This window comes from Cnephaeus nilssonii (assembly GCF_951640355.1).
Source record: "Cnephaeus nilssonii genome assembly, chromosome: 9".
Taxonomy (NCBI): Eukaryota; Metazoa; Chordata; class Mammalia; order Chiroptera; family Vespertilionidae; genus Cnephaeus; species Cnephaeus nilssonii.
The window spans coordinates 53,567,340-53,594,770 of NC_137080.1; the positions used below are offsets into that span (position 1 = coordinate 53,567,340).

Genomic DNA, 27,431 nt, shown 5'->3' on the forward strand with positions numbered 1-27,431 from the left:
AAAACTTGAAGTCTTCAGTTGCAGAAAGAAACTAATGACTTTCAGAAAGTCATTCAAGAGTTCCACTCCCTACTGCTCTTTAAGAAAATAACTGATTAGCCGAAGCCGGTTTGGCTCAGTGGATAGAGCGTCGGCCTGCGGACTGAAGGGTCCCAGGCTCGATTCCGGTCAAGGGCATGTACCTTGGTTGCGGGCACATCTCCAGTAGGGGGTGTGCAGGAGGCAGCTGATCGATGTTTCTCTCTCATCGATGTTTCTAACTATCCCTCTCCCTTCCTCTCTGTAAAAAATCAATAAAATATATATATATTTTTTAAAAAGAAAACTGATTAAAGCATATAGCATTTTTAAAAAGTCAGGTATGTACCTTAACATTTAACTCTTAGCAAACTAAAAGTTGTAAGTAAAGTACATGTTTTGCCCTATTTTAGTTATCAAATCAATTATCAGTAAAAATACTACTCTTTAATCTCTATGACTGACAGTGGGAGTATGTACAGAGGATAAAAAACTGTTCCAGCTGGGTGGCTTAATTGGTTGAAGTGTGGTCTCATACACCAAAAAGGTTTCGGGTTCTATTCCCGGTCAGGGCACATACCTAGGTTGGGGGTTTGATCCCCAGTCCAGCGCACATGAGAGGCAATCGATTAATGTTTCTCTCCCCCCAGCCCTACCTCTCTCTGTAAAATCAATATACATATCCTCAGGTAAGGATTAAAAAAGGGATAAAAAACTGTGAAGTTGGGGGTACGGAGAGATGAAAACTAGATGGACAAAATCTTTGCCCAGTGTTTCTGAGAAAATGTCTGAACGAAGTTTAAAAGTTCTGAACATACATACTTTTGTAGAAGTCACAATTTTAATCACAGGTTACTTCACCTCTTTGGACTTCAATTTTGTCATCCATAATAACATTAAGTTTAAAGACCCTTCCATCTCAAACATTTATGCATATTCCCCTAAATTACATTATCCTTAGTCATATACTAACGGGATTTTAAAAGCCTATCTATAGAACAAATATTTTCAATCAAAGAAATATAATTGTGCTGCATTCATCAATGTGACTGAAGTAGACAAGACGAAGTTTCCTATTTTAGTTATGGTAAGCATTTTGTTTCTTACCATGACTTTTGTAGCTTGGGCTGGTTTCCACTGTACAAGTATAACTCCACCACATAGCATAAAAACTGAAATCCACTGTACTTTGCTGAGTGCCCGGTTTAACATTAAAACAGTACATAAAGCAGTACAAGGAATCTTCAATTGGTAGGTCACCTAGAAACAAAATAATGAATTAATGAACTTAACATTAATCTCTGACACCACTATTTCTGATATCATTAATAGAATTATCGAGAAAAACATTTGACAATGTGATAAAGGGTTAATAAAAATAATTTCACCATAAAAACATTTTTTAAGATTCTGCTCTCCATTATCATTTATTCCACTTACCTGGTACACTGCTGCATCCAGGTTGCTAAGAGCTAGGAAAGCCATGTTGTTCTGAACAGCATACACTAATGATGGCACACTTAACTTCATCAGTTCTTTGGGGCTCCCCAAGACATTTTCTCTTAACGAAGTCTTGAATCTACCCAGACTACCAGTTTCTCTTTTAAAACAAAAGAGGAAAGGAGAAGAAGTTGAGGATGATTAAAGAGCATCCTTCTGATAAGAATTCTTCATACAGAGAATAGCTATATTAAGTCCATTGATGTAATTTAGCAAATTTATTGTTTTTATAATTTTCAACTAATTTTAGATTTTTAAAAATGCCAACAATTGCATAAAAGTAAAGCAAATATAAGTTCTCTTTGGGAAATTATGAAAACACTCAGGTTTACCATTGTTGGCCTCTGATGAAAGTTCCAGTTTTTGAGTATATTAAATAAATAAGACAGCAGGAAACCAGAATTTAATTTAATCCCTGACACTTTAACTGCCATTACATCAAGTTCACCCTGATTATTTCTTAATCAGGTTGCATATCCATTTTTAAAGTTTTTTTTAATTACAATAAATTTAAATTTTAAAAGAAAAAGGCTTTGGTAGCTATGGAAGTTATTTGGGATAGGAATTGATGGATTCAGGTCAATATCATTTGCAACTTAGCTCAGTGCTTATGAAGTATAGTGGACAATAAATCTTTAAGCATATTCTCACAAAACTCAAGTTCCTGTCTATAATTTTGCAGGAAATCTGTAACTTACTAATACCAACAAAAACTATAATGAATATAAAGTTTACTACTTGACTGCGTATTGATTATCCATGCTCTTAACTATTCTTATTTTTCCTCAGGAGGAACAAGATAATCTGGCTTATTTCTCCCATTGTAAATCATAATAAGCATTACACCAGAAAAAGTACTTTATCAAAAGGGCCTAACTGCAGTTCACAATATGCTTAGGAGGACCATAATACTTTGTTGTCCTGTTTCAACTCAAAGTTTGATACAGTTAACATATTAGTATCGACAATCATTAATTGGTTTTTCTCCTACAAAAATAATCACCAATGTTCTAAGGGGGACCAAAAAAGTCCATAATGTTAAATTGACTACCTATACCTATCCAGTGTATAGGTATAGGTAGTCAACAACACTCCGGCCCCCAAGACAATGCTTAAGTCAGGAAATTTGGCCTAGGCCATGGAAACAAAAGATATGCTGAGTTACAGATCTTCCTCTGTTGCCAAATTCGCCTTGCTCCAATGGTAAATCTATATGCTGAGAAGTAACACACATAGCTTGGTGGGAGATTGCAAACTATCCAGAGGAGGCAGAAAATACCAGAAAGATCACTCAGAAATTTTACATAGTAGGAGTTTCCAAGGATCTGAAGATGGGCCCTTTAAACATTTCACATTATTTTTTTAAATTACTTTTAGTGCAAATCTAAGGTGTCCTAGATACTATCTCAACATCTTAAAACAGAATATAAACAATTTTCCAAAGAATGTGTTCCCTCAATTATAAAATTTAAGAAAAAAATTAAAGAGAAAAAAGATAAAATAATCAGAGGTCCAACCATCTTAACACATTGTGGATGGATCATGAGAATTCTCGCTTCATATTACACAGTGTTTTACAAAGTATACTTTAAAAAGATATTAGCTTGTAAGAACATGTAATAAATAACTTCAAAATGCAATGGTTATTTAATTTTAAAGTGTGCCTTTAACATTTAAGTAAAACGTTTTTTGTACTCATTCAGTAGATACTTATCTGGCCACTGGGTAAAGCTAGCAATAAAACTACTGGTCTGCAATGTATTAACAAGGTGATGTATTAGAAAATGTAATTGAACATTTTCCTTAATGTTGTAATTCTCACTAGTAAGCAATTATATAATAGTAGAGATATAAATCTTACAGATTTTGTGAAGTATAGGATACTGCTTTCACTGTACTTTCAGTGACTTTCTAAAATACTGACATATGTTGATATATGTTCAGAGTGCTTCCCCAAGGAGCTACTGAGAGGTCCCCATCTGAACCCATTTCCCACATTCTACCTCCTTCCATGTCCATTGATCTCCCACCCAAACTTTAGTATAGTCACTATTTTTCCTTTCCCTAATCTCCTGCTATGGGCAATATCATTACCTTCACCCATTACAGATACTCTAAGCCCATGGTCGTCAAACTGCGGCTCGCGAGCCACATGCGCTCTTTGGCCCCTTAAATGTGGCTCTTCCACAAAATACCACGGCCTGGGCGAGTCTATTTTGAAGAAGTGGCATTAGAAGAAGTTTAAGTTTTAAAAATTTGGCTCTCAAAAGAAATTTCAATCGTTGTACTGTTGATATTTGGCTCTGTTGACTAATGGGTTTGCCGACCACTGCTCTAAGCCTTCAACAGCATCAAGTTAATTTTTGGCTAATGAGAGAATACAGTTGATCTTTTTATCACTGGTACCCGTTTGCCTGTCGGAATATGGGCTACTTAAGGATCTTATTGCTATTTCTAATAACCATCCTGCACCAATAATCAAGGCTGTTGTAGCCCCTTTTCTCCCTGTCACTTTCCTCATCTCTTCTTCCACACTCCCCGTTTTCACAAAAACATGGCCCTATGAGACCACCAGCCAGTCTGAGTACTCCTTTCCTGACATGTGACAAACCAATAGAGAACAGTGTGTTGGATTAACCTTCAGATCTTTTGCTCTTCTGACTATACCCTCTTTTTTTTTTAAAATATATTTTATTGATTTTTTACAGAGAGGAAGGGAGAGGGATAGAGTGTTAGAAACATCGATCAGCTGCTTCCTGAACACCCCCTACTGGGGATGTGCCCGCAACCAAGGTACATGACCTTGACCTGAATCGAACCTGGGACCTTTCAGTCCGCAGGCCGACGCTCTATCCACTGAGCCAAACCGGTTTTGGCTGACTACACCCTCTTTTGTTCAATGCTTAGGAGCTACTACTTATTCACTGACAGTAAGGTCTTAACATCTTTTTCTGGTTCCTTTGCTAATGTGGATGTTTGAGAAGCCAAGCTATACCAAAATGCTAACTACTGGAATGCTCAAGTTTCACTGTAGTACCTCAGAATTTCAGCAATATTATATAATTATAAATAAGGTATTTTGAAAAAAAGTTACAAAAAGAGTCAGGATGCTAAAAGAACTTGTAAAAAGAAAACACAAGCTCGGGAATAATAGAAAAATAGGTATAAAAAAGAAGAATATGTGGGAATCAGTACACAGTAAGTTTTAAAGAAGATGATAATGATTTCAGTATTAATTTGATTAAATCCTGCTTAATTTAACATATGTATTAATAATACAGTTCTGAAAGCTTATATTTAGATTTACTCACTACAGTTTTAAAAAAGTAACAGCAATATATCTTCCAGAAAACACTAGTAATCATCAATCCTTTTACTATTAAGTAGACAAACATAAATGATCAATTCTAAATATACTACAGCCTTGAATATACTATAAAAAGTAATAAATAAAAACCAATGGCCATTTTTTCCTTCCATTTTCATGTCCTGATATTTTCCCAAGTAACTTAATGAGTACCTTTTGTTAAAAACAAATTTATTAAATTTAATTATATAAATGACAATGCTAGATAATAGAAAGAGCATGAAGAGTCAAAAAGCATATACTAGTTTTCATAAATGTATTTCCAATTTGAACAGTTATTTTTTATCACTAAAACAAAATCTATGTGCAGCCTTTTGTTACCTGAAGAAATTTTGAAGCTCCATGTTGATTGCAGAGAGATTCCAAGGCCTCCTTCCCCCCCTAAATTTCCTATCAAACGCTGAAATCAATTCTTTCTGACCTATGTTTGGTCAAAAGTAGGCCTCATTCTTCCAGCTCCTGATCTGATGAGAACTACTAGGAGGCATAAAATCCTTGGCTAGGTTACCAAGGCACTGTGCAAAATGGAACACAGCAGAAGTTACTCATGAGCTTAAGCAATTTAAATCTTGCTTACAAATTTCCTATCATCTTCAAGGTTAAGTATAACTAACTCACATAAAAGACAGGGGGCCAGGTATAAAAACCAATAATGAGGTCATCTGAGGACAAAAATACTCATATGAGGTACAATACTTTTACTATCTCATGTCCCTACACCCCTTATAGCCTGGGTACAAAGAGGCAGTCAAAATGTAAACTCAGCAGGAGAAATAGAATAGGGCTGGATAATCTAGAACATAAGTATTTGATAGCTACAGTAATTATTCTAGGTAATACCTGAAATAATAGAAGAATTTTCTACAGCCTTATATGGATAGTAGCTCAAAGTTTTAAGATACATGTGCTTTATTACTAAACACACCCAAAGTATATGTACATTTATACATCCTACTAGATTTATTTAGTCTTTATAAACTGTGGTGAATAGCAAACAATAAAAGTTGACTTTGTTATGGCAATGTGAAAGTGTTTTCATTTCCTTCTTTTCATAGCACAAAAGACTAAATCAAAACTGTCAGTTTTAATAGCTATGACAGGGTTTAATAAAGCATACAAGTAACCAGTAATTTTCCTGTGAATTGTAATAGTAATTAGTTTTATGAAGAACCAAAATATTTTAAATGTTATACTGTTTTATGTTTGAATGAGATTACAACTTTTAGAAATTGGTAACTTTTAATTCAAAGATTTTAAAAATTATTCACATAAGAGCTTTTACAACACCAAACTATTAATTTGACCCCTCACCAAAACTGGATTTAATAGTTCCCTTCTCAATTTAAAAGTGATTTGAGGTAATCATACATGTGCACTATCCATATAATGGAAAACCATGCAGCTCTCAAAAAGAATGAGACAGATTTCTATGTACTGACATGAAACAATAATCTCTAAGGTAAATAAAATGGAGCACAGTGTATATTGTGTATCTATAGACACACACGCATATAACTAAAACTCACCAATTAGACCACATATACCTTAAATCTTATTTATCAAAGTAACTGTCCACTCATTCTTCCCCATACTCCCTTATTTTCTTGCAGTTCTAACTTAACTTCTCATTGAAATAAGCATATTTTCCATTCCAAAATTTACTGCAAATTATAAGTAAAATCAACAAGCATGGGAAAACCCAAAATTAATTACTAACAGAAACTAAAAAAACTGTTCAGTTTTTTAAATTACAAAATTACACTGAAGCAGAAAAAGAATAATAACCTAAGTATTCCAAACAGTCTTTTTAATATGTACTCTAAAACTAAAGGCAAAAAGAACTATATACAAAAACTGAACTTAAGTTAGTAGGTTTTTCACATTGTATGTTAGAAATTCTAAATCTACCTTATGTATTCTAGAATTGAGCAAATAAATACCTTGAGAATAATGGGAGCTAGACTCATAACCACTGAAGGGAACAAATATGAAAAAGGGGAAGGTTAAAATCAACTCTGCAGTGTTGGATCAGAATTATAGGTATCAAACAATATGTAACTCACACCGTTACACAGACATATATATTTATACACAGATAGATGTGCATACGTGCACATACATATATTTCCTAGCTCTGTCTGCTGAAAGGGCCTAGAAGCAATGATACCCAGTAGCAATAAGCACACCTAGTATCTAGATTCTTGTTTTTAAATGCCATTCTGGGGGAAAAAAAAAAAAAAAAGAACAAAGCTTCAAGGCTTCTTGGAGAAATGTATGATTTCAGAGTTGGGGCAGGGAAAATCCAAGATAAGTCTTGACCACCTTGGCATGAAAAAAAAGATGGAGAAACTGTTCTAGATTAAAGGAAGCTACAGATATGGCAACTAGATGTAAACTGACTAATTTACTATTAAAGGACATTAGTGGGCAATTGGTAAAGTTATCTAAGGTCTGTGAATTAAATAGTATTGTATTGAAGTTGATATTGTGTGATTAGGTAAGAACTAGTGGCCTGGTGCATGGATTCATGTACACTGAAAGGAAATTAATTAAAAGAAATATTTTTTTTTAATTTATTGATTTTTTACAGAGAGGAAGGGAGAGGGATAGAGAGGTAGAAACATCGATGAGAGAGAAACATTGATCAGCCGCCTCCTGCACACCTCTTACTGGGGATGTGCCTGCAACCATGGTATATGCCCTTGACTGGAATCGAACCTGGGACCTTTCAGTCCACAGGCCGATGCTCTATCCACTGAGCCAAACCGGTTAGGGCAGAAGAAATATTTTAATATCACTATTAGCCCGTTCTCTATAATAGAAGTGTCAACCAAGTTCACAATCAACAATGACAGATGAAAACACACATGTGCAATTGGAGCCAGTGAGAGTTTTATATGTATCGTACACATGTGAGTCAACTTAGCCTTTTATATACATAGAATAAACTTGCTTAATTAGACCTGCTTTCTGAGGTAGCTAAACTTTTTCCCAGTCCAGTGAAGCACCCCAACTTCTCTTTCAGGTAATTGTTAGCAGCAACACAGCAGTAAATATCAGCACAAAGCAGATTATTATTGTAGATCATGCAGGGAGAACAAAGGGTAAAATATTTAACTGCAGCAGTGTTTGACTATATTCTGCACAGTGAGAAAACCTGAAGTCATTTTCAAGGTCCACCATTTCTTACTTCTTTCAGTCAGGTCAAATTTCTAAACTTTCTAAATCTTCATTTTCCGGCTAATGTAAAGAAAATAGGATTCCACTGAGTCTCCTATCTACCTACTCCAGGACTTCTGTGAGTATCAAATGAGATGAGGCACGGGAAAATGCTTCACAGACATTTGGTTAAAGTGTGAAATCGTTGCACCCGGCTATAAAGCAAGTCGTGTTCCTGGGCTGAAGAAACTGTAAGGAGGCTAGTCGTCGCTAGGGAGAGGAAGCCAGGCATTGCTACGTGACATCATTACCTGGACGGACACTTAGCATATTAGCCTTTTATATATATACTAGAGGCCCGGTGCACAAAATTCGTGCACGGAGGGGGGGTTGTCCCTCAGCCCAGCCTGTACCCTATCCAATATGGGACCCCTCGAGGGATGTCTGACTGCCCGTTTAGGCCCCCCACCTAAACGGGCAGTCGGACATCCCTCTCACAATCCAGGACTGCTGGCTCCCAACTGCTTGCCTGCCTGCCTTCCTGATTGCCCCTAACCGCTTCTGCCTGCCAGCCTGATCACCCCCTAACCACTCTGCTGCCAGCCTGTTTGCCCCCAACTTCCCTCCTCTGCCAGCCTGGTCACCCCTAACTGCCCTCTCCTGCAGGGTTGATCACCTCCAACTGCCCTCCCTTGCAGGCCTGGTCCCTCTCAACTGCCCTCCCTTGCAGGCCTGGTTCCTCTCAACTGCCCTCCCTTGCAGACAGGGTGCCTCCCAACTGCCCTCTCCTGCTGGCCATCTTGTGGTGGCCATCTTGTGTCCACATGGGGGCAGGATCTTTGACCACATGGGGGTAGCTATATTGTGTGTTGCAGTGATGATCAATCTGCATATTACTCTTTTATTAGATAGGATAGAGGCCTGGTACAGGGGTGGGAGCCAGCTGGTTTGCCCTGAAGGGTATCCCTGATCAGGGTGGGGTTCCCTTGGGGTGTGGGGCGGCCTGAGCGAGGGGCCTGTAGTGGTTTGCAGACCAGCCACAGCCCCTGGCAACCCAAGCAGAGGCCCTGATATCTGGAATTTATTTTCCTTCTACAATTGAAACTTTGTAGCCTGGAGCGGAGCCAAACCTGGGGCTCCCTCCGAGGCCGGCAGCCATTTCTGTTGGGGTTATAATTGAAACTTTGTAGCCTTAAGCGGAGGCCTGGGCCCGGCCAGAGTGTGTGGAAAGCTTTGCTTCCCCTGTTGCCAGGGGCAACCCTGGCCTGCTCTCCCAAGCTCCATTCTGCCGCCATTTCCGTTTGAATTTGTTTACCTTCTATAATTGAAACTTTGTAGCTTGAGTGGAGGCTTAGGCCTGGCAAGGGCAGGCGGAAAGCTTGGCTTCCTCTGTTACCTAGGAAACCTTGCTCTTTGTGGCTGTAGCCATCTTGGTTGGGTTAATTGGCATATTCACTCTGATTGGATGGTGGGTGTGGCTTGTGGGTGTGTCGGAGTTGTGGTCAATTTGCATATTTGTCTATTAGGTAGGATATATATATATATTTATATATATATATATATATATATATATATATATATATAGAGAGAGAGAGAGAGAGAGAGAGAGAGAGAGAGAGATGACCTGTTTTTAGGAACTATGCCCTAAAGAATTTAGGGACAAATGGCAACTTGTATAAAACAGTTCAGAAAAAATTATACACACACATACAAATACATACATTGAAAGAATATAAAACATGCATGTTAATATCTGGGAATAAAAACTTAAAGTAAGAGAAAAAATAAAATTACTGAAAATCATTGAGATATTTACAGTGCTAAGTGTTTATCTTTCTTAGTTAATAAAAAACCTGCTTAGTCATTTCATTAGCGATCAGGGAACTTGTCTTCTATTCCTATCACTGCAGTCACTTTCTAGGTATTTTTGGCAAATTATAACTTCCCTCAGCCTAGTTTCTCATCACAGAAGATGAAATAATAGATACAGCTAAAATAGAGATACGAGAATGAAATGAAAATTAGCTGTATTTACATGGATGTTTCCCTCACCTGTTTTTTTTTTGTTTTGTTTTGTTTTTTTATTGATTTTTTACAGAGAGGAAGGGAGAGGGATAGAGAGTTAGAAACATCGATGAGAGAGAAACATCGATCAGCTGCCTCCTGCACACTCCCCACTGGGGATATGCCCGCAACCAAGGTACATGCCCATGACCGGAATCGAACCTGGGACCCTTCAGTCCGCAGGCCGACGCTCTATCCACTGAGCCAAACCGGTTAGGGTTCCCTCACCTGTTTTTAAGGGGAGACAGGAAAGAACATTTTCTTAACACCATCACTCTGGCAGCCTGCCATTCTCAATAGCAACAGTCCTGAACGTCTGAAGGCAGCAAACTTAGTTGCTACAATCTTAAAAGAGGATGTTTGGCACTTTATATAATACGTTTTGACAGTGATTAACAGTTGGTATCCTAGAGAGTAGTTACTTGCTTTCTAAAAAAAAAAAGAAGATATCTGCTCATTAGGTTTTCAAAACCTCCTTTTTCACAATAGCCCTCCCCCCAAAAGAATATTATTCTCTGGTTTTTCTAAGGCAATTTTAACTTATGTTATATATTATAGCAATGATACATTTTAAGAATTTTCCTCATAATTTATTGCCCAGTTTTCTTGGAGATCTCACCAAGGTATGCATTTCTCTGCCTGAAAAAGGTGTTTTTACTTTTTTCTGAAGAAATATAAATGAAGTCCGTGAGCTCTGTTCCCCAATATATATCAGGCACTCCTCACTGAAGCAAGTCTATATCTCTTTCTAAGAAGCTAAAAATCCTAAACACATCAGGGAAAAGATTTTCAAGTCAATTTTGTTTACAATTTTTTAGCTAGTTCTTTTTAAAATATTATAAGTAGGGCAGAGGAAAGATTTGCAATTAAAATTAAGCTATCATCATGCAGTGTTTTGGCAAGCCAGCGATAACATGCAGCTTACAAAGGTCTTACAGTCTGATAAAGTGAATGTTAGGGTACTCATGCCTCAGGGATGCAGTTCTGCTACTCCTACCCCAGGTAAGGGGAAAGAGAAAGAACCAAAGAGAATAGGTCTCAGCTATTTGACCTAGATTGCAATTGTGAGTTCTGTCCAAATAGGATTCTGTAGGTATAGAAACTCGGGGCCACCTCCAAGCCTGACAGAGACTGACCTTTCACAGGGTCTGGAACCTTGATGTTACATTTGGCTAGGTAACATTCATTAGCCAAAGATTACATTAATTAGTCCCTTTCTAGGCTCGAAGTTCTCACTAGAGATGAGTAACTAGACCGACCTCAGGCCTCCAAAGGCTCGCCAGGATCCCTGGAGCTACAACTGCCTCTGCATAAATTCATGTGGCCTCAACATTCTAATTTGCCCAATCTGGGCCCTTGAGTGAAGTTATCCTTACCCTAGCCTGCTTAATTTAACTCACAAAATTATTGGACACTGCTTCATATCTGACTGTTACTTAAGCTGACTTTCATTTGTCTAAACTGCGACTATTATTGTGTGTCCTCTATTAGTTCTGTAGTTTCTGGTTATACTGTACAGAAAACAATACTCTTTAACGTATATGGGGTCAAAGGACATTGAAAATGATACTTTTACGAGATCGCTCTTTTAACAATCTTCTAATCCCAAGATTAAATACTTTCATGTGGTAAGGACTCCCATATTTATTTTTCCAACCCAGACCTCTGTTGTGTGTGCCTATTCTGTGCCTATTTTTCTATGCCCACTAGGATATCTCAGAGGCATTAAAATTTTACATTATACCTACCCCAAATTAATTGTCGATATCCCCTTCCCTCAAAGCTGCTTTTCTTCCTGTCTCAAAAAAGAAAACACAAAATCTCTATTTACCTACTCTTCTATACAAAGATATGATTCTTGACACCTGCCTTACCCTCATCTATTGCAGTTGATTCTAATTAGTCATGGATTCTGTGTATGTGAATCTGCCAGTTTGCTAAAATGTATTTGTAATACCAGAATCAATCCTCACAGCACTTTCACAGTGACCGGTGGAAATGTAGAGCTGCAAAAACGTTGAGTGGCCTGATGTTCACATTTCCAGCCGAGGTAAAATAAAGGCAATACTCTGACTTCTTATTTCAGATCATACTGTAAACAAGCACAGTCTATTCAGTGCCAAATTTTTTTTACATTTTTGTGCTTTTTAATTTTAATTTTTTGTTCATTTGTTTGGTGATTTTACAGTTTAAAAATGGCCCCCGAGAGTAGTGCTACAAAGTGTAGTGCTCCTTATTGCAAGAAGGCTGTTATATGGCTTAGAGAGAAATTACACATTAGGTAACTTTTGCCCAGGTATGAGTTCTAGTGTTGCTGGCTGTGAGTTCAATGCTAATGAATCAATAATATATATTAAATAAGGTGTCTTTAAACAGAAACACACATAAAACAAGGTCAAATAAAATACAAAATCCTTCACAGGGCCATAGGGTTGCTCTTGATATCCTTCTGTTCTCTCCTCCTTTACTCTCCTCTCACAATTCTCCAGACACACTAATTCGTTATTCTTTAAAATGAGGGACTTAACACTGTTCTCTTTGACGTCTCTCTGCTCTTTTCTTGTCTATCTTCCAATCTACTCCATCTTCAGGTCTTAGTTTAAATATAATATCCTCAGAGAGAAAGCCCTCCAATCCAAATGGAAGCCCTCTATTATAGTTACAGCATCTTCTACTTCTCCTTAACAACACCAATTTATTATTTGCTTAAGTATCTGATTCTCCACTAGATTATAAGTTCCATGAGGACAGAACTATACTTCTTACATCTGGAACAGTGCCGAGCACATAACTGGGGCTTAATAAATGAATGAAACTAATTATCCCATTACATCTTTTTAATAATATATTGAAACAGACATAGCATGACTAGATGCTTAAAATGTTTGGAGGGAGTGAAACACCTATTATTTGGATATGGCAGTGATATGTTTCTCTGTAAATGAACCTTAATTATAAGCAAGACACTATGAAATTCAAGAAATTTATTAAGTCTCTGCCATCTCCACACAGTACAAAATGGTGTGCACTTCCTTTAACCATTAGCCAAGACTGAAAATATTACTGAGAAAAGAGCATTACTAGAGAGACCAACTAAATAAGCAGCCAAACAGGCTGGTCTATAATGAGGTTAAGCTTTGCACAGTTCAAATAAAGTTCTGCAATGATATGCGAATCAACTCGATAAAGTTATACCTTACCATAGGTTAAAGTGGGAAGAAGGGAAAAATAATTTATTTCCTTCAATAGTTTTTTCCATTTAAATAGTAGTTCCAGTTTATTTCACTTTTTCTTTCATTCTCTAAAAATTTGAAGTAAAAATTCAGTAATAATTTATCTAATTTTTACATTAACTTTATTTTTCTTGGAACATGGGGGAAATTTATTATTTTAATCATCAAAAAAACTTTTTCCTGTATTTTCTTCTCTGAAGAGGTTTTTCAAGTTCTAAACCTTTTGTTATTTCTCATACAATTCTTTCACATTCTCCAATATCCTGAAATGGTTATCCTTTCTCAAAGATGATAAAAGTATTGCTCCTACTATGAAAACAAAGATTTTTAAAAAAAGTCTAGTCTCATAGAAAGAATTAGCTTTATAGAAAGAATTAGTTTAACACTGTGGTAAAGAATTTTCAAACAGATATAAATTCAAAAATATGAAATCAATTTTGGTTAGCTTTATGTATAACAAATCAACTCAAAAATTTTGCAAGTAACAAATATTTTCTGGTATTTAGAAGTTTCTCCATCACAGCAAATAAAGCACTGATAGCCAACATGTGTTTTTTTAAAACTACATAATATCCTACTTGCCTTTAAAACTTACTTTTTAATTACGAATTTTAATGTGTGGACAAGAAATGACAGCATGGAGAACATTTGGAAAATCTTTTACTTTGTTGCAAATGTCACACCAAGAAATAGAAAAGACACATATAAAGTTCTAAGCTCTTTAATTTGTTGCAACTCTTACCTGTTAAATTCACTTAGTGGCCCAGTCTGGCCATGTATTTTATTCATCTTTTCCCTATTTCAAACTGCTCCAGGTGAATTATTATATAAGCCAACTCTCCTTTTAAGATCTACAATCAACTTTCAACATTTTTACTGGGTATCTTTCCCAAACTGGTGGCTATGCTTTAGTTTCATTAAATCAATCATCACATATTACTGAAAAAGCAATCACAATGTTCTTCCATTTCATTTTGAAGCTACCAGTCTGTGACATCCTACATAATAAAGAGGTAATATGCAAATTAACCCTCACACCCTCACAAGATGGCTGCCTACAACCAGGCCAGCATGGGGGTTAGTGAGGGACGACCAAATGACTGAACAAGCAGGCTGTGTGAGGCGACCAGGCCAGCAAGGGGGTTAGTGAGGGACGACCAAACGACTGCATAGCAGGCTGCGTGGGGCGACCAGGCCTGCAGGGGGGGGGGGGGGTGAGGGACGACCAAACAACTGAACAGCAAGCTGCGTGGGGTGACCAGGCTGGCAGGGGGGGGTTGGTGAGGGACGACCAAACAACTGAACAGCAAGCTGCGTGGGGTGGCCAGGCTGACAGGCAGAGGCGGTTAGGGGTGATCAGGCAGTTAGGAGCCAGCGATCCCAGATTGTGAGAGGGATGTCCTGGAGAGAGTGCAGGCTGGACTGAGGGGACTGCCCCCCCACCTCGCATGAATTTCATGCACCAGGCCTCTAGTTTATATAAACAGAAGCCGAAGATTGGCCAGTAGCTATGATGCGCACTGACCACCAGGGGGCAGATGCTTAACACAGGATCTGCCAAGCTGTGGTCACTTGGCGGTGGTGGTTCTCCAGTGACGCTCCCAGAAGCAGAGAGGAGGGAGCCCGAATCTGGGGTGCATCACCCGAGAACTGCCCTCTTGCAATCGGGACCTCTTGGGGGATGTCAGAGAGCCAGTTTCAGCCCAATCCCCGTAGGCCAGGCCAAGGGACCCCACTGGTGCACAAATCCGTGCACTGGGCCTCTAGTTTTTATATAATTTCAAAAAAAGTTTCCACAAAACAAACTATAACTGACCATACCCATAACACTGAAGAGCTGAAAAATGAATACTACACACCACAGCATTTCAAAATAGAACACAGTCTGTGCAGGTGGGCTGGCAGAAGACGAGCCTAAGTGCTAAGTTACACCAAAGCCTCACTGCTTTGTTTGCACACTGGTTTTAAAATTCTGAAGGTCACAAAACAACTGAACCACGATTTGATCTTACAGTTAAAAATGGCTCATTTCACCCTGACCGGTTTGGCTCAGTGGATAGAGCATTGGCCTGCAGACTGAAAGGCCCAGGTTCAATTCCGGTCAAGGGCATGTACCTTGGTTGTGGGCACATCCCCAGTAGGGGGCGTGCAGGAGGCAGCTGATCAATGTTTCTCTCTCATCGATGTTTCTAACTCTCTATCCCTCTCCCTTCCTCTCTGTAAAAAATAATAAAATATATTTTAAAAATAAATAAATAAAATGGCTCATTTCATGCTTAACAGTCCTATTTCAATCTTGAGTCCCTAAGGAAATTAGGAAATAAAGAGAAGAAATGTGTTCCCCTATCCCTCTTCTTCCAACAACCCTATATTTGTCTTAAAAGAAGTTAAACCTTAAGATTTTATTCATTTATTCATTCTTAGGTTGTTATATGGAAAATGTCCTGAAGTTTTAAACATAGAGACTTTTGCCTTTGGAACACTTTTTAAAAAAAATACATATTTTTATTGATTTTCAGAGAGGAAGGGGGAGGGAGAGAGAGAGAGAAACATCAACGATAAGAGAGAATGAATGATAGGCTGTCTCCTGCATGCCCCCTACTGGGGATCAAGCCAGCAACCCAGGCATATTCCCTTGACCAGAATTGAACCTGGGACCCTTCAGTCTCCAGGCCAACACTCTATCCACTGAGCCAAACCCACTAGGGCTGAAACACTTTTTTAATTATTTCAGAGAGGAAGGGAGAAGGAGAGAGAAACATCAATGATGAGAGAGAATCATTGATCAGCTGCCTCCTGCACACCTCCACGGGGGATTGAGCCCGCAACCCAGGCATGTGCCCTTGACTGGAATCAAACCCGAGACTCATCAGTCCACAGGCCGACATTCTACCCACTGAGCCAAACTGGCTAGGGCTGAAACACTTACTTTTAAAGGTACAATGAAGCCTCTCATTTAGCTGACATTATCCAAAATGAAGAATCTTTTAATGAAAGCCAAATATCAATAAATATAAACCTTTTTAAGTAAGAAAGTGGAAGGTCTGAGATTTTACCTTACTTGCAACCTAACAAGTTAGGCTGCCTGTAAGATATATTTTAAACTCAAATACATTAAAACTTTCCACCTTCTGGCCTGAGTTATTTTCCTGTTTTCTCCCTCCCCAAGCCATGTTTACAGTATTTTCCCCCACATGATTATTTGTAATCATATGTGTTTACTGATTTTCCCTCTTATACTAAACCTAAGTTCCAAGCAAGCAGGAACCATATCTATTTCATTCACACCTGTACATTCAGCACCCGTTATAAAACTGTCACATAGAAATCGCTTAATAATCATTTGTTAAATGAAATTTAAGTGTAATTTTTTCTACCTAAACTCTGACACATGCTATTCTGCATTGGTTCCCCACTCATATCACGAAACCTGTAGGAAGTCTCACCTGCTCACATGACCCAGATGGGCTCACATATCATAAATCTTTCCCTAAGTAATTTCCTACAAAATGTTATTTCATTCTCACAACCCTGTATTTTGTTCTCCCATTAAATAAGGAAGAAACTAAAGCTTAGAGAGGTAAGAAATGCATGTAAAATCATAATCCCAACGAGACTAGCATGAAAATTAGGTGTCTCACTCCAAAGCCCCTATTCTTTTTTTCTTTTTTTTTTTCTTTTTTTTTTACAGAGAGGAAGGGAGAGGGATAGAGAGCTAGAAACATCGATGAGAGAGAAACATCGATCAGCTGCCTCCTGCACACCCCCTACCGGGGATGTGCCCACAACCAATGTACATGCCCTTGACCGGAATCGAACCTGGGACCCTTCAGTCCGCAGACCGACGCTCTATCCACTGAGCCAAACCGGTTTCGGCAAAAGCCCCTATTCTTAACCCTCTTTTACACGGCACCCTTAGCTAAAATGATTCTCATATGATGTTATTTGATTCAAAGCCCAGTGCTGCCACATATTAACAGTGTAATACAAACGCTGTACAAGTAAAATGGGGGTAATTGTAGCATTTATCTACAATATAAAGGCTAAATGACATAATGAAAAGCACAACGCACAGTGCCTAGCACTTAACACAGAAAACACTCAAGAGATGTTAACTACGATCATCATTATAATCCTCTAAAACAGGTCAGCAAACTTTTTCTGGTAAAGGCCAAATAGCAGATAGTTTAGGCTTTGTGAATCATACCGTCTCTGCTGCAACAAAACAAAGCAGCAAGCTGGCTTTGGCTCAAGGTTCTCCCAACTCCTTGGCACTACTCATATTTAAGACTGGGTAAGTCTTTGTTGGTGTGTATGGCTGTCCTGTGCATTACAGGATGTTTAGAAGCATCCTTTGTGTACCCACCACATGCCAGTAGCGTCACCCAAGTTGGGACAACCAAAAATATTTCCTGGGGAGCAAAATCACCCCAAGTTTAGCAATACTGCTCTACAGCAATCCTATCTAATAAAGAGGTAATATGCAAATTGACCATCACTCCAACACACAAGATGGCCGCCCACATGTGGTCAAAGATGGCTGCCCCCAGGTGGACACAAGATGGCCACCACAAGATGGCCGGCAGGGGAGGGCAGTTGGGGACAACCAGGCCAGCAGGGGAGGGCAGTTAGAGGCAACCAGGTCTGCAGGGGAGGGCAGTTAGGGGCAACCAGGCCTGCAGGGTTGAGCAGTTGGAAGGGACAAGGCCTGCAGGGGAGGGTAGTTGTGGGGGACCAGACCTGCAGTGGAGGGCAGCTGGGGGTGACCAGGCCAGCGGGGGAGGGCAGTGGGGGCGATCAGGCCAGGAGGGGAGGTCAGTTGGGGGCAATCAGGCTGGCAGGGTAGCAGTTAGGCATCAATCAGGCTGGTAGGGGAGTGGTTAGGGGGTGATCAGGCTGGCAGGCAGAAGCGGTTAGGGGCAATCAGGAAGGCAGGCAGGCGAGCGGTTGGGAGCCAGTAGTCCTGGATTTTGAGAGGGATGTCCGACTGTCCATTTAGGCCCAATCCCCTAAACGGGCAATTGGACATCCCTCAAGGGGTCCCAGATTGGAGAGGGTGCAGGCTGGGCTGAGGGACACATACCCCCCCATGCATGAATTTCGTGTACCGTGTCTCTAGTCAAACATATAAAAATGTAGCTTGATTTTTTTCTAATAATGAAAATACCTTAAGTGAAAAAATAATTCGTTAAAAAGTAATTATACTCACTTAGCTAAAATTCCCACACTTAGCAATAACTTTATAACTTCTGTGATACACACAGCTGTGGTTGAAAAGTAGAGTTCTTTGTCTGATGTCCTTGTGTATCTTAAAGCTATGGTATACGTTGCAGCCACCAGGGTCATCACTGTCAAGCAGTATAACTTGAATAATAAACTGACATTTTCTGGAAAATATGTACAACAAAGATATTATTTAGTAAACAATATTAATGTATATAAAAGTTAACATTGTACCTCAAAATGCCTTCTAACTTCAAGCACAAAATAACTTTTTAAACCCATATTTAAAAATTTACTTTAAAGCAATATTTTCCAATTACATGAACATAAACATACATACATACATTCACAAAACACAGCTGAGTTTGAATACCAACTGGTTCATCACTGATTTTGTTCCTGGGAATGCCTCAATTGCATTGCGATATCATAAATTACCTACCTATAATAATCTATAAAATAAAAAGGTAATATGCTAATTAGACCAGACAAAGCCACAGTGGCTGCGAGGGCCGAGGCAGCCACCGCGGCGGCAGTGGGGACCAAGCCCCTTGCATGAATTTCATGCATCAGGCCTCTAGTTTTATATATCTTTATAACTCAAACTTATGAAAACAATCATAGCAATTTATATGCCAAATTTAAAGACAGCAGAGAGAAAAAAAGGACTGAGTGGTAAAAGTGGAGCTTAATATAAAACTTTATCATATAATATAAAAAAACAAATCATGTAGCCTCTTATTTCATAGCATTATGCACAGAAAAATACTTCGTAACTCAAGAGAAGAGTATTAAGAATGAAGGCCTATAAAACTGGGAATGCCGGATATGTACAACATACAAACACTCAATTTTAAGAACTGCTTGCAAATGTATGTGCGCAGCAGCCATCACTCGGGCACCAGGGTGGGTCCAACCACCTCAATAAGCCCAGGCACTGGGGTACCAGGTCTCCCTCATCCTTCCTTACTCCCAGCCCTGCTCTGATACTGCCATCACCCAAGGCTCAAACCATTTCTACTTCCTTTACAAACCTCCCACCTCTCATCCTTAACCTTTCAAAGCTTCAGGCTCAGGTTACACAAGGGTCAGCAAAAATTTTTTTGTAAGGTGCAAATAGTAAATATTTTAGGCTTCTCAGCCTACAAGGCAAAATCAAGAATAGCATGTAACATAAGAGAAAACAAATTTTTTGACAAATTCAAAATATAACAACTGAGTACAATGCTTTATAATATATGTCTGCTATTGAGAACAGAATTATTTCGAGGGGTAACATTTTGCTTCACTGGTCTTCAGAATTACTGCTCCATCAAATCAATTGCAACTGTTGCAATTGTAAAAACCATGGGCCGTACAAAACCAAGTGACAGGCTGGATTTGGCCAGTGGGCCATACTTTGGCAGCCGGATGAAGAATCAGTCACCCCTCTGGACAGGGGCCACCCTGGGCTGCTACTGTAACCACAATATGCACTAAGGATGCTTTTGTTCACTGCTTTGGGAGCCTACCCACAATTCAAAGATGGCTTTCATAAGGGAAATAAAACAGGAGTTACATATGTGAGGCAGAAACTTTCAAGGTTATAGGTTCTTCAATATAAATATTGCCCTGGGGGTAATTAAAGAATTATTTGTAAATTATAGACAATTTTTAAAATTTTATCAGTTATTAACTAAAAAGTAATGTGGTAGAATAAAAGAAAAAGAGCTTATATCTGTCTAAACTTTCTTCCAAAAGATCTGAGCCAAAAAGAAAGTTTATGTGAAAGGAAGTGAAGATCACTACAATACTTCCTTTGTTTTAAAACTTTCCTATACAAGGGAAAAGTATTTAACTTCAAAAATAAAGAGCAATAACCTTTAGTTACTCAATAAAGGAGAAAGCACTTCCCATCTTCTAGACTAGGGGTGAGCAAACTACATCTCATCTCTCATTGTTATACAGCCTGCAAGTTCTGAACAGCTTTATATTTTTCAATAGTTGGAAAAAAATTTTTAAATAATCTTTTGTGACACAAAAGTTATATAAAATTCAAATTCAGAATCCATAAATGACGCACTATTGGAACACAGCCATGCTCATTTGTTCCCACTTTTTTTTTTTTTCCAGAAAGGGAGAGGGGGAGAGATAGTGACATCAATGATGAGAGAGAATCATTGATCGGCTCCCTCCTGCACACCTCCTACTGGGAATCAAGCCTGAAACCGGGGCATGTGCCCTTGACCAGAGTAGAACCCGGGACCCTTTAGTCCGAAGGCTGACACTCTATCCACTGAGCCAAACCGGCTAGAGCTTTTCCCACATTTTTGCCCTGGAATGGCAGAGTTGACTAGTAATGACATCCAGTCCTTTACAGAAAAAAAATTGCCAACCCATGTCCTAGAATAGATTATCAACACTTTCATAAATAACAGAGGTTGGGACTGCCAAGCTGAAAACTATCCCAAAAGCAACATATTGAATGCTTGAACACTAAACCAAATATTTATAGCCTACAAGTATAATGAGACCTATAGGTATCATTGCCATCAACTATGAAAGTATACCTATTTGCATATTTATTTAGGAATATATATGATATTCTTGAAAATAACACTGCTCTAAATGGAAGAGCAAACAAGTAAATTCAGACATTTATAAAACATATAGGGCTTGGTATGGAATACTTAAAAACATAAACTTTAAATAACTACTTAATGCTTTTAAGCATTATTTTCTCTCATTTCAGTTTAACAATGGATCAAAATAGTTCTTCACTCCATTCACAAATTCTCCAGTATGGAATTTCAATTATTAGCAATTTCAAATTTTCCAAGGTAAAAATCAAAAGTTCATGCCATGTACTCGCTGTAAATCCTGCTACGTACTCACATGGTGCCCAAGGCCTGTAACCACGGAGTTGGCAACTGGCACATCAGCACAGCTGCACTGGTTTCCATTTCTCACAAAGTTCCCATGCGCTCCCTCACATTATTTGTTTCTGTGTAGACTAATGTTCCCCAAAATAAATTTACGGTTTGAAGTTTTTTTGTTTTGTTTTGTTTTGTTATATTTTACTATATTTTAGAGTGGGGATTATTTTTAATGCCTGAGAACTTGGAAGTTCAGGAAGTTCCAGATAAATCTTTGGGAATATCCGGAAGCTATAGCAACTGCTTTTCTGTTAGGATTATATGTTCCTAGATTGCATATGAGATCTATAACATGGCCAAGGCACACAAATATGTACTGGCAATAGCGCCCTAAACCAATAAAATGTTACAGCTGTTTCAGATAATGACTTGGATTCCTTTAAGTTTCACTCATTACTCTTGCTGTTCCCATCCTGTTAATTATCAAAACAATTCTGTCTTTCTCCCTTTATTTCCTGTGCTTTGTTTGTTTTTAAGGCTCTTAAGGTTGGACTTATTTGAAATGGGAACTTGCATGAAAGAAGCATATGCAACTACAGGCAGTCATCCTGGGCAGGGCTTAAACGATAAATGCGGACTCCCCAGCCAGGAAACTAATTTGGCACCCATGCAAAAGGCAGTCTTTAAGTATTTGTTCAACACTTACTCAGGGATGAAGCCAAGTGCTCTGTGGGGAAGGGTGAAGGAAGAATCGGTGTCACCCAACCCCTCCTGGCCACTGCCCGACCGCCCAGAAATTCAGCTCCGGCCCTAACTTACCCTCCCTACTCAGCAGAACAAAAAAGCCGCGGGTTCATCCCCCTCACCCTCAGGAAACGGCAATTAGTCCTTAATTAAACAGCACCCTGGGGAGCCATTCCTGCGGAGAAGGGGGTGGATCTCCTCACCTTCCGCCCAAAACATCCGAGTCCCTCCAGGCACACACAGCACGGTCCTTGGGACGCGGCTCTCCAGCTCCCCGCGGTGTCAGCGCCCTAGAGCCCCAGGGACCCTCTCACCGCCGCTCCAGGACCAGCCGCGCTCGGGCCCCGCACCGGAGCTGCCCGCACGCCTCCGAGCGCCGCAGGGCAGGAGGCGCACCTGTGACCGCGGGCGTGCGGGCTGGGCCGGGTCCGCTCCCGCCGCGAGACGCGGGTCCCGCAGGGACAGTGCCCGGCCCACCCCGGGTCCGCGCAGCCCCGGCCTGACTTTGGTTCCCACCCACCACCAGCTCGTCGGGGCCGACGCGGAGGAACGACCCCGCACGGAGGCAGCCGCAGTGGGAGGCTGGCTGCCCGGACCAGCGGCGGCGCGGCTCCCGGGGGCAGCTCCCCACGCGCTGCTGATGCCCGGAGCCCCGCCCAGCCCCGGAGCCCCGCGGCGCCGAGGGTGCCGCCGAGCGCGGGCGCTCCTCTGCCGCCCCCCGCGTCCTCCCCCATCCCCGCGGCCCCAGGCTCACCTCTCGCCGCTGCCATCTTTCCCCGACAGCCCCGCGCGGAACTGACGCGCGCTCCTCCGCGCCCGCCACGCTGAACACCCAGGACCGCCTCCCGTCGTCATAGAGACGAAACGCTCGGCCTAGAGTGCCTTGCGGCCGGCCGCCGGCTTCCCGGCCATCCAGGGACAAGATTAGGCGCGCAAATCCGTGCTACTCCCGACAGTGAGACGCTGCGGGTGGAGGAGAGGCCTTCACGGCCGAGTCCTAGCTGACAAGTGCGTAAAACTCGATGGGAAGGAGTCTTCTCTAAACTACAACTCCCAAGCGAGTGGAGCCAAGGGAGTAGAGCGCTGCCTTCTGGGAATTGTAGTCCTCACCAAGCTGACCGCAAATAAGGATTTGTGGTTAGCCTTTGTGATTCTGGTCGGTGGGAAGCTTTTGTAGAAACTCTCCTAACTCATAACAGAAACGACTTTCAGCAACGTTGTAACTTCCAGCACGTCCATTCCCTTCCATGGTTACCTCTTACTTAACCTAAACAATTTATATTTCATATTGTTCATTAGTCTTGTGCCCGTGTCCTTATAGACAGCATTATCCTATATAATAAAAGGCTAATATGCAAATCGATTGAAAGGTGGAATGACCGGTCGCTATGACGTGCACTGACCACCGGGGGGCAGACGCTCAATGCAGGAGCTGCCCCCTGGTGGTCAGTGTGCTCCCACAGGGGGAGCACCACTCAGCCGGAAGCCAGGCTCACCACCGGAGAGCACAGCGGTGGTGCCAGGAGCCTCTCCTGCCTCGGCATCAGTCAGACATCCCCCGAGGGCTCCCAGACTGCAAGAATGTACAGGCCAGGCTGAGAGACCCTCCACACTCCCCCCCCCCACCATGCACGAATTTCATGCACCAGGCCTCTAGTAGTGTATGATTGTAGAGAACCAAAATGTGTCAGTGAGTTAGAAAATAGGCACTAAAAGGAGGGGAGTGTTATTAATACTTTACAGCATATCCTTAGGAGAAATATTATTCCCTATTAACTTTATAGCTGGCTTTTCTGTTCATTTACCTAACCCAATGAATAGCCAAGCAGATATTTACATTCTTAGTTTGAACTAATTTTTCCTTTCCCAATCTGAATTATCCTAAGTCTTGGAGGAGAAAATATTGGCTTAATATGTTTCTTTCATGTATGCCTAGCTTTCTATACAACACTGGTTAGTGCCAGAAGCATCACTCTTAAACATGTGAACCACAAGGTAATTTGATAATGAGGTAAGCTTAGTGCCTCAAGCAGCATTTCTATTGCCCTGTGAGAGCCTGATGATAGTCCTGATTGTCACTGTCAGGCTTCAGTATTTGTCTTGATACTCTGCTCACCTCTATCTCTGCTCAGGCATGAGAGCTTACCACCATCTCAGTGAATTATGTACAAGAAACCCGGTATTACATCCCTGGGCAATAAAGTGAACGTGTGAACTTAAACAGAAAGGCTGTGCAGTAGGCAAATACCAAAAGGCATAGGGAGGTTATAGTTAAATTCAAATACGGTAGCTATACAATAGATTATTAAAAGTGCTAAGGTTTAAAGTATAGTAAACCATTAACCATAAAGAATATGTAGACAAATGCAGATACTTCAACACAATTGTTTCCATGTCAGTTTAAACCAGGCGTCCTCAAACTACGGCCCGCGGGCCACATGCGGGTGTTTTTGCCGTTTTGTTTTTTTACTTCAAAATAAGATATGTGCAGTGTGCATAGGAATTTGTTCATAGTTTTTTTTAAACTATAGTCCGGCCCTCCTATGGTCTGAGGGACAGTGAACTGGCCCCTGTTTAAAAAGTTTGAGGACCCCTGGAAACATTAGTCTTATTCTGCTATTAAGAAAGACATACAAAACCGATTTGCTAGGTTATTGTTACTTTAGTACAATCTTTCCTGTGGGGTAATATTACTAAAGACAAGCCAGAAGAATTATTGCGTTTTATAATTGAGGGGAAAAAATACAGGAAACAAGGTAAATTTTAGTGTCTGGACTAGGAGAGTTAGACATGACTCATCATCATCAATATCTAAACATTCCTTATTTGAGTGTAACTCTCCCTTGTCACCACTTCCTTTTTTGGTTACATCTCATTTTTCTTTTCCTGCCAAACAGTCACTGACATGTCATCTGTATTTATTTCTACCATTTTCTGCTTACCTTGCTGCAATCTTATTTCCACTCAAGCCAACTCTATGAAACAAAGCTCCGCAGTTGCCTGCTCCATCGGCCTTTTCTCGTTCCTCATCCTCGTTTGTTTAGTCATCAGACACTGACCGAATGCACAAGGTGCCAAGCATTACTCTAGGCACTAAGTGAGAGCTAGAAAACAGGGAGTGAGGGACATGGGGATGGGAGCACAACAGAATGAGGCAATGGAGGGTTTCTCTTCCCTTGGTTAACACTGACAAAGCCCTTACTTACCAACTAATTGCTTTCCGTGTGTTAATTCATTTAATCCCCTTGACAACCTGTTGGGAATTACTATTGTCCCAGTTTGTATGATGAAGAAACTGCAGCCAAAATATATTCAGCAACACAGCTAGTAAGTATTAGACCTGTCTTTCCTTCACTGACCACAGATTCCCTTGTGTCTCTTCCCACCCTTCTGAATACTTCTCTTGTTTTATGTCTCCCTCCTCATTCCATCCCTGTTTCCTGAGGGTTGACCTCCAAAATCATCTTTTTCCAGCTCAAATTCCAGTCACCTTTGCCTTACTATTTTTGTCATCCCTTAAACTCAAATATTCTAGTCTAAACACTTTACTTTTTTTGATGAACCAGTTCCTTTTCCTATTTATCCTTGGTCTCCGAGGGCAGAACCATGAAGTCTTTGATTTTCCCCCTGCCCTTTCCTGAGATGTTATATTGCATTCATTAAATCTCACATTTGGTCCTTCATGCCATCCATTACTACAGGCCCAACTCCAGTACCTCTCTCCCAAAATCAATTTTCTGTTCAAGAATCTGCAGTGTTTTTCTAATGTCCTATTACAGTAAGGCAACATATCCCTCTGCCTGGCTTTCAAAAGCCTGCAAAAACTATACTAACCCTGCTTATCTAACTTTACTTCCCCCAAAATAATCTCCTTTTCCCCTCTCCGTTTCCTCTCTCTTCCTTGCCAATGAGTACTTTGCTGCAGAACACCTTATCAATTCCCACCTTGACTATTAAAATCATCATTCAGCCCTAACCGCTTTGGCTCAGTGGATAGAGTGTCAGCCTACAGACTGAAGGGTCCCAGGTTCCATTCTGGTCAAGGGCATGTACCTTAGTTGCAGGCACATCCCCAGTAGGGGGTGTCCAGGAGGCAGCTGATCGATGTTTCTCTCTCATCGATGTTTCTAACTCTCTATCCCTCCCCCTTCCTCTCCGTAAAAAAAATCAATAAAATGTATTTTAAAATAAATAAATAAAATAAAATCATCATTCAACTGATCAATACCCTGCTTCCAGTTTGCCCTTTCATTCATCCCTCTTTTTTTCTATTCAATTGTCCAACAAGATATGATATGAATGCCAGGGATATAAAAATGACTAAAACACAGTTCAAATCTCAAGAAATTCAATCCAACAAATGAACACATATATTCCTATTTACTTTAAGTGCTATAAAATTATAAATATTAGATATATCTCCTCGAGCAAGGGAAACAAAAGAAAAAAATAAACAAATGGGACTATATCAAACTAAAACATTTTTGCACAGCAAAGGAAACCATTGACAAAATGAAAAACCAACCCTTTGAATGGGAGAAAACATTCACAAATGATACATCTGATAAAGGGTTAAAACCCAAAATATGTAAAGAATTTATACAACCTAACACACAAAACAAATCTAATTTTAAAAATGGGCAGAGGATCTAAATAGACATTTTTTCCCCAAGAGGATTTAGAGACCACCAACAGACATGAAAAGATGTTCAACTTCACTTACCAGAGAAATGCAAATTAAAACCACAATGAGAATCACTTCACACCTGTCAAAGGGCTATCATCAATAAATTAACAAATAACCAGTGCTGGCTGAGGATGCCAAGAAAAGGGAACCCACTTGCCCTGTTGGTGGGATTGTAAATTAAGTGCAGCCACTATGGAAAACAGTTCGATTCCTCAGCTATTTAAAATAGAGCTGCCATGCAGTCCATCAATTTCACTTCTGGGAATTTATCCAAAGAAAACAAAAATACCAACTAAAAAATATATATGCACCCTATGTTCACTGCAACATTGCCAGTAATAGCCAAGGTATGGAAGTAACTTAGACACCCATCAATAAATAAATGGATAAAGAAAATGCAAGTCATATATATATATATATATATATATATATATATATATATATATATATATAGTAATTACATATATATAATTCAGCAATACTAAAGAATAAAATCCTGACAATTGCAATACATGGACGGATCTGGGGGTTTTATGCTAAGTGACAAAAGTCTGACAAAGAGAAGACAAGGTCTCATATGT

At 39.9% G+C, this 27,431-nt stretch overlaps 1 protein-coding gene across 3 annotated transcripts in view; it reads right to left on the reverse strand.

Annotated features, from left to right (window-relative positions):
- The window catches only part of SLC35A1 (solute carrier family 35 member A1), a 31,044-nt gene extending 7,971 nt beyond the window's left edge, over positions 1-23,073 (reverse strand). The window contains exons 1-4 of one of the 3 annotated variants that reach the window (XM_079779984.1): positions 18,551-18,666; positions 5,207-5,400; positions 1,459-1,618; positions 1,126-1,278 (exon numbers count right to left, since the gene is read on the reverse strand). In XM_079779984.1, coding sequence (XP_079636110.1) covers positions 1,126-1,278; positions 1,459-1,618; positions 5,207-5,229 — 336 coding nt within the window. In that variant the 5' untranslated portion in view covers positions 5,230-5,400; positions 18,551-18,666. Of the gene's footprint in view, positions 1-1,125; positions 1,279-1,458; positions 1,619-5,206; positions 6,572-18,550; positions 18,729-22,917 lie in introns of those variants that run through there. The other 2 variants (XM_079779982.1, XM_079779983.1) reach the window with 2 other exon arrangements.
- Positions 23,074-27,431: the final 4,358 nt, after the last annotated feature.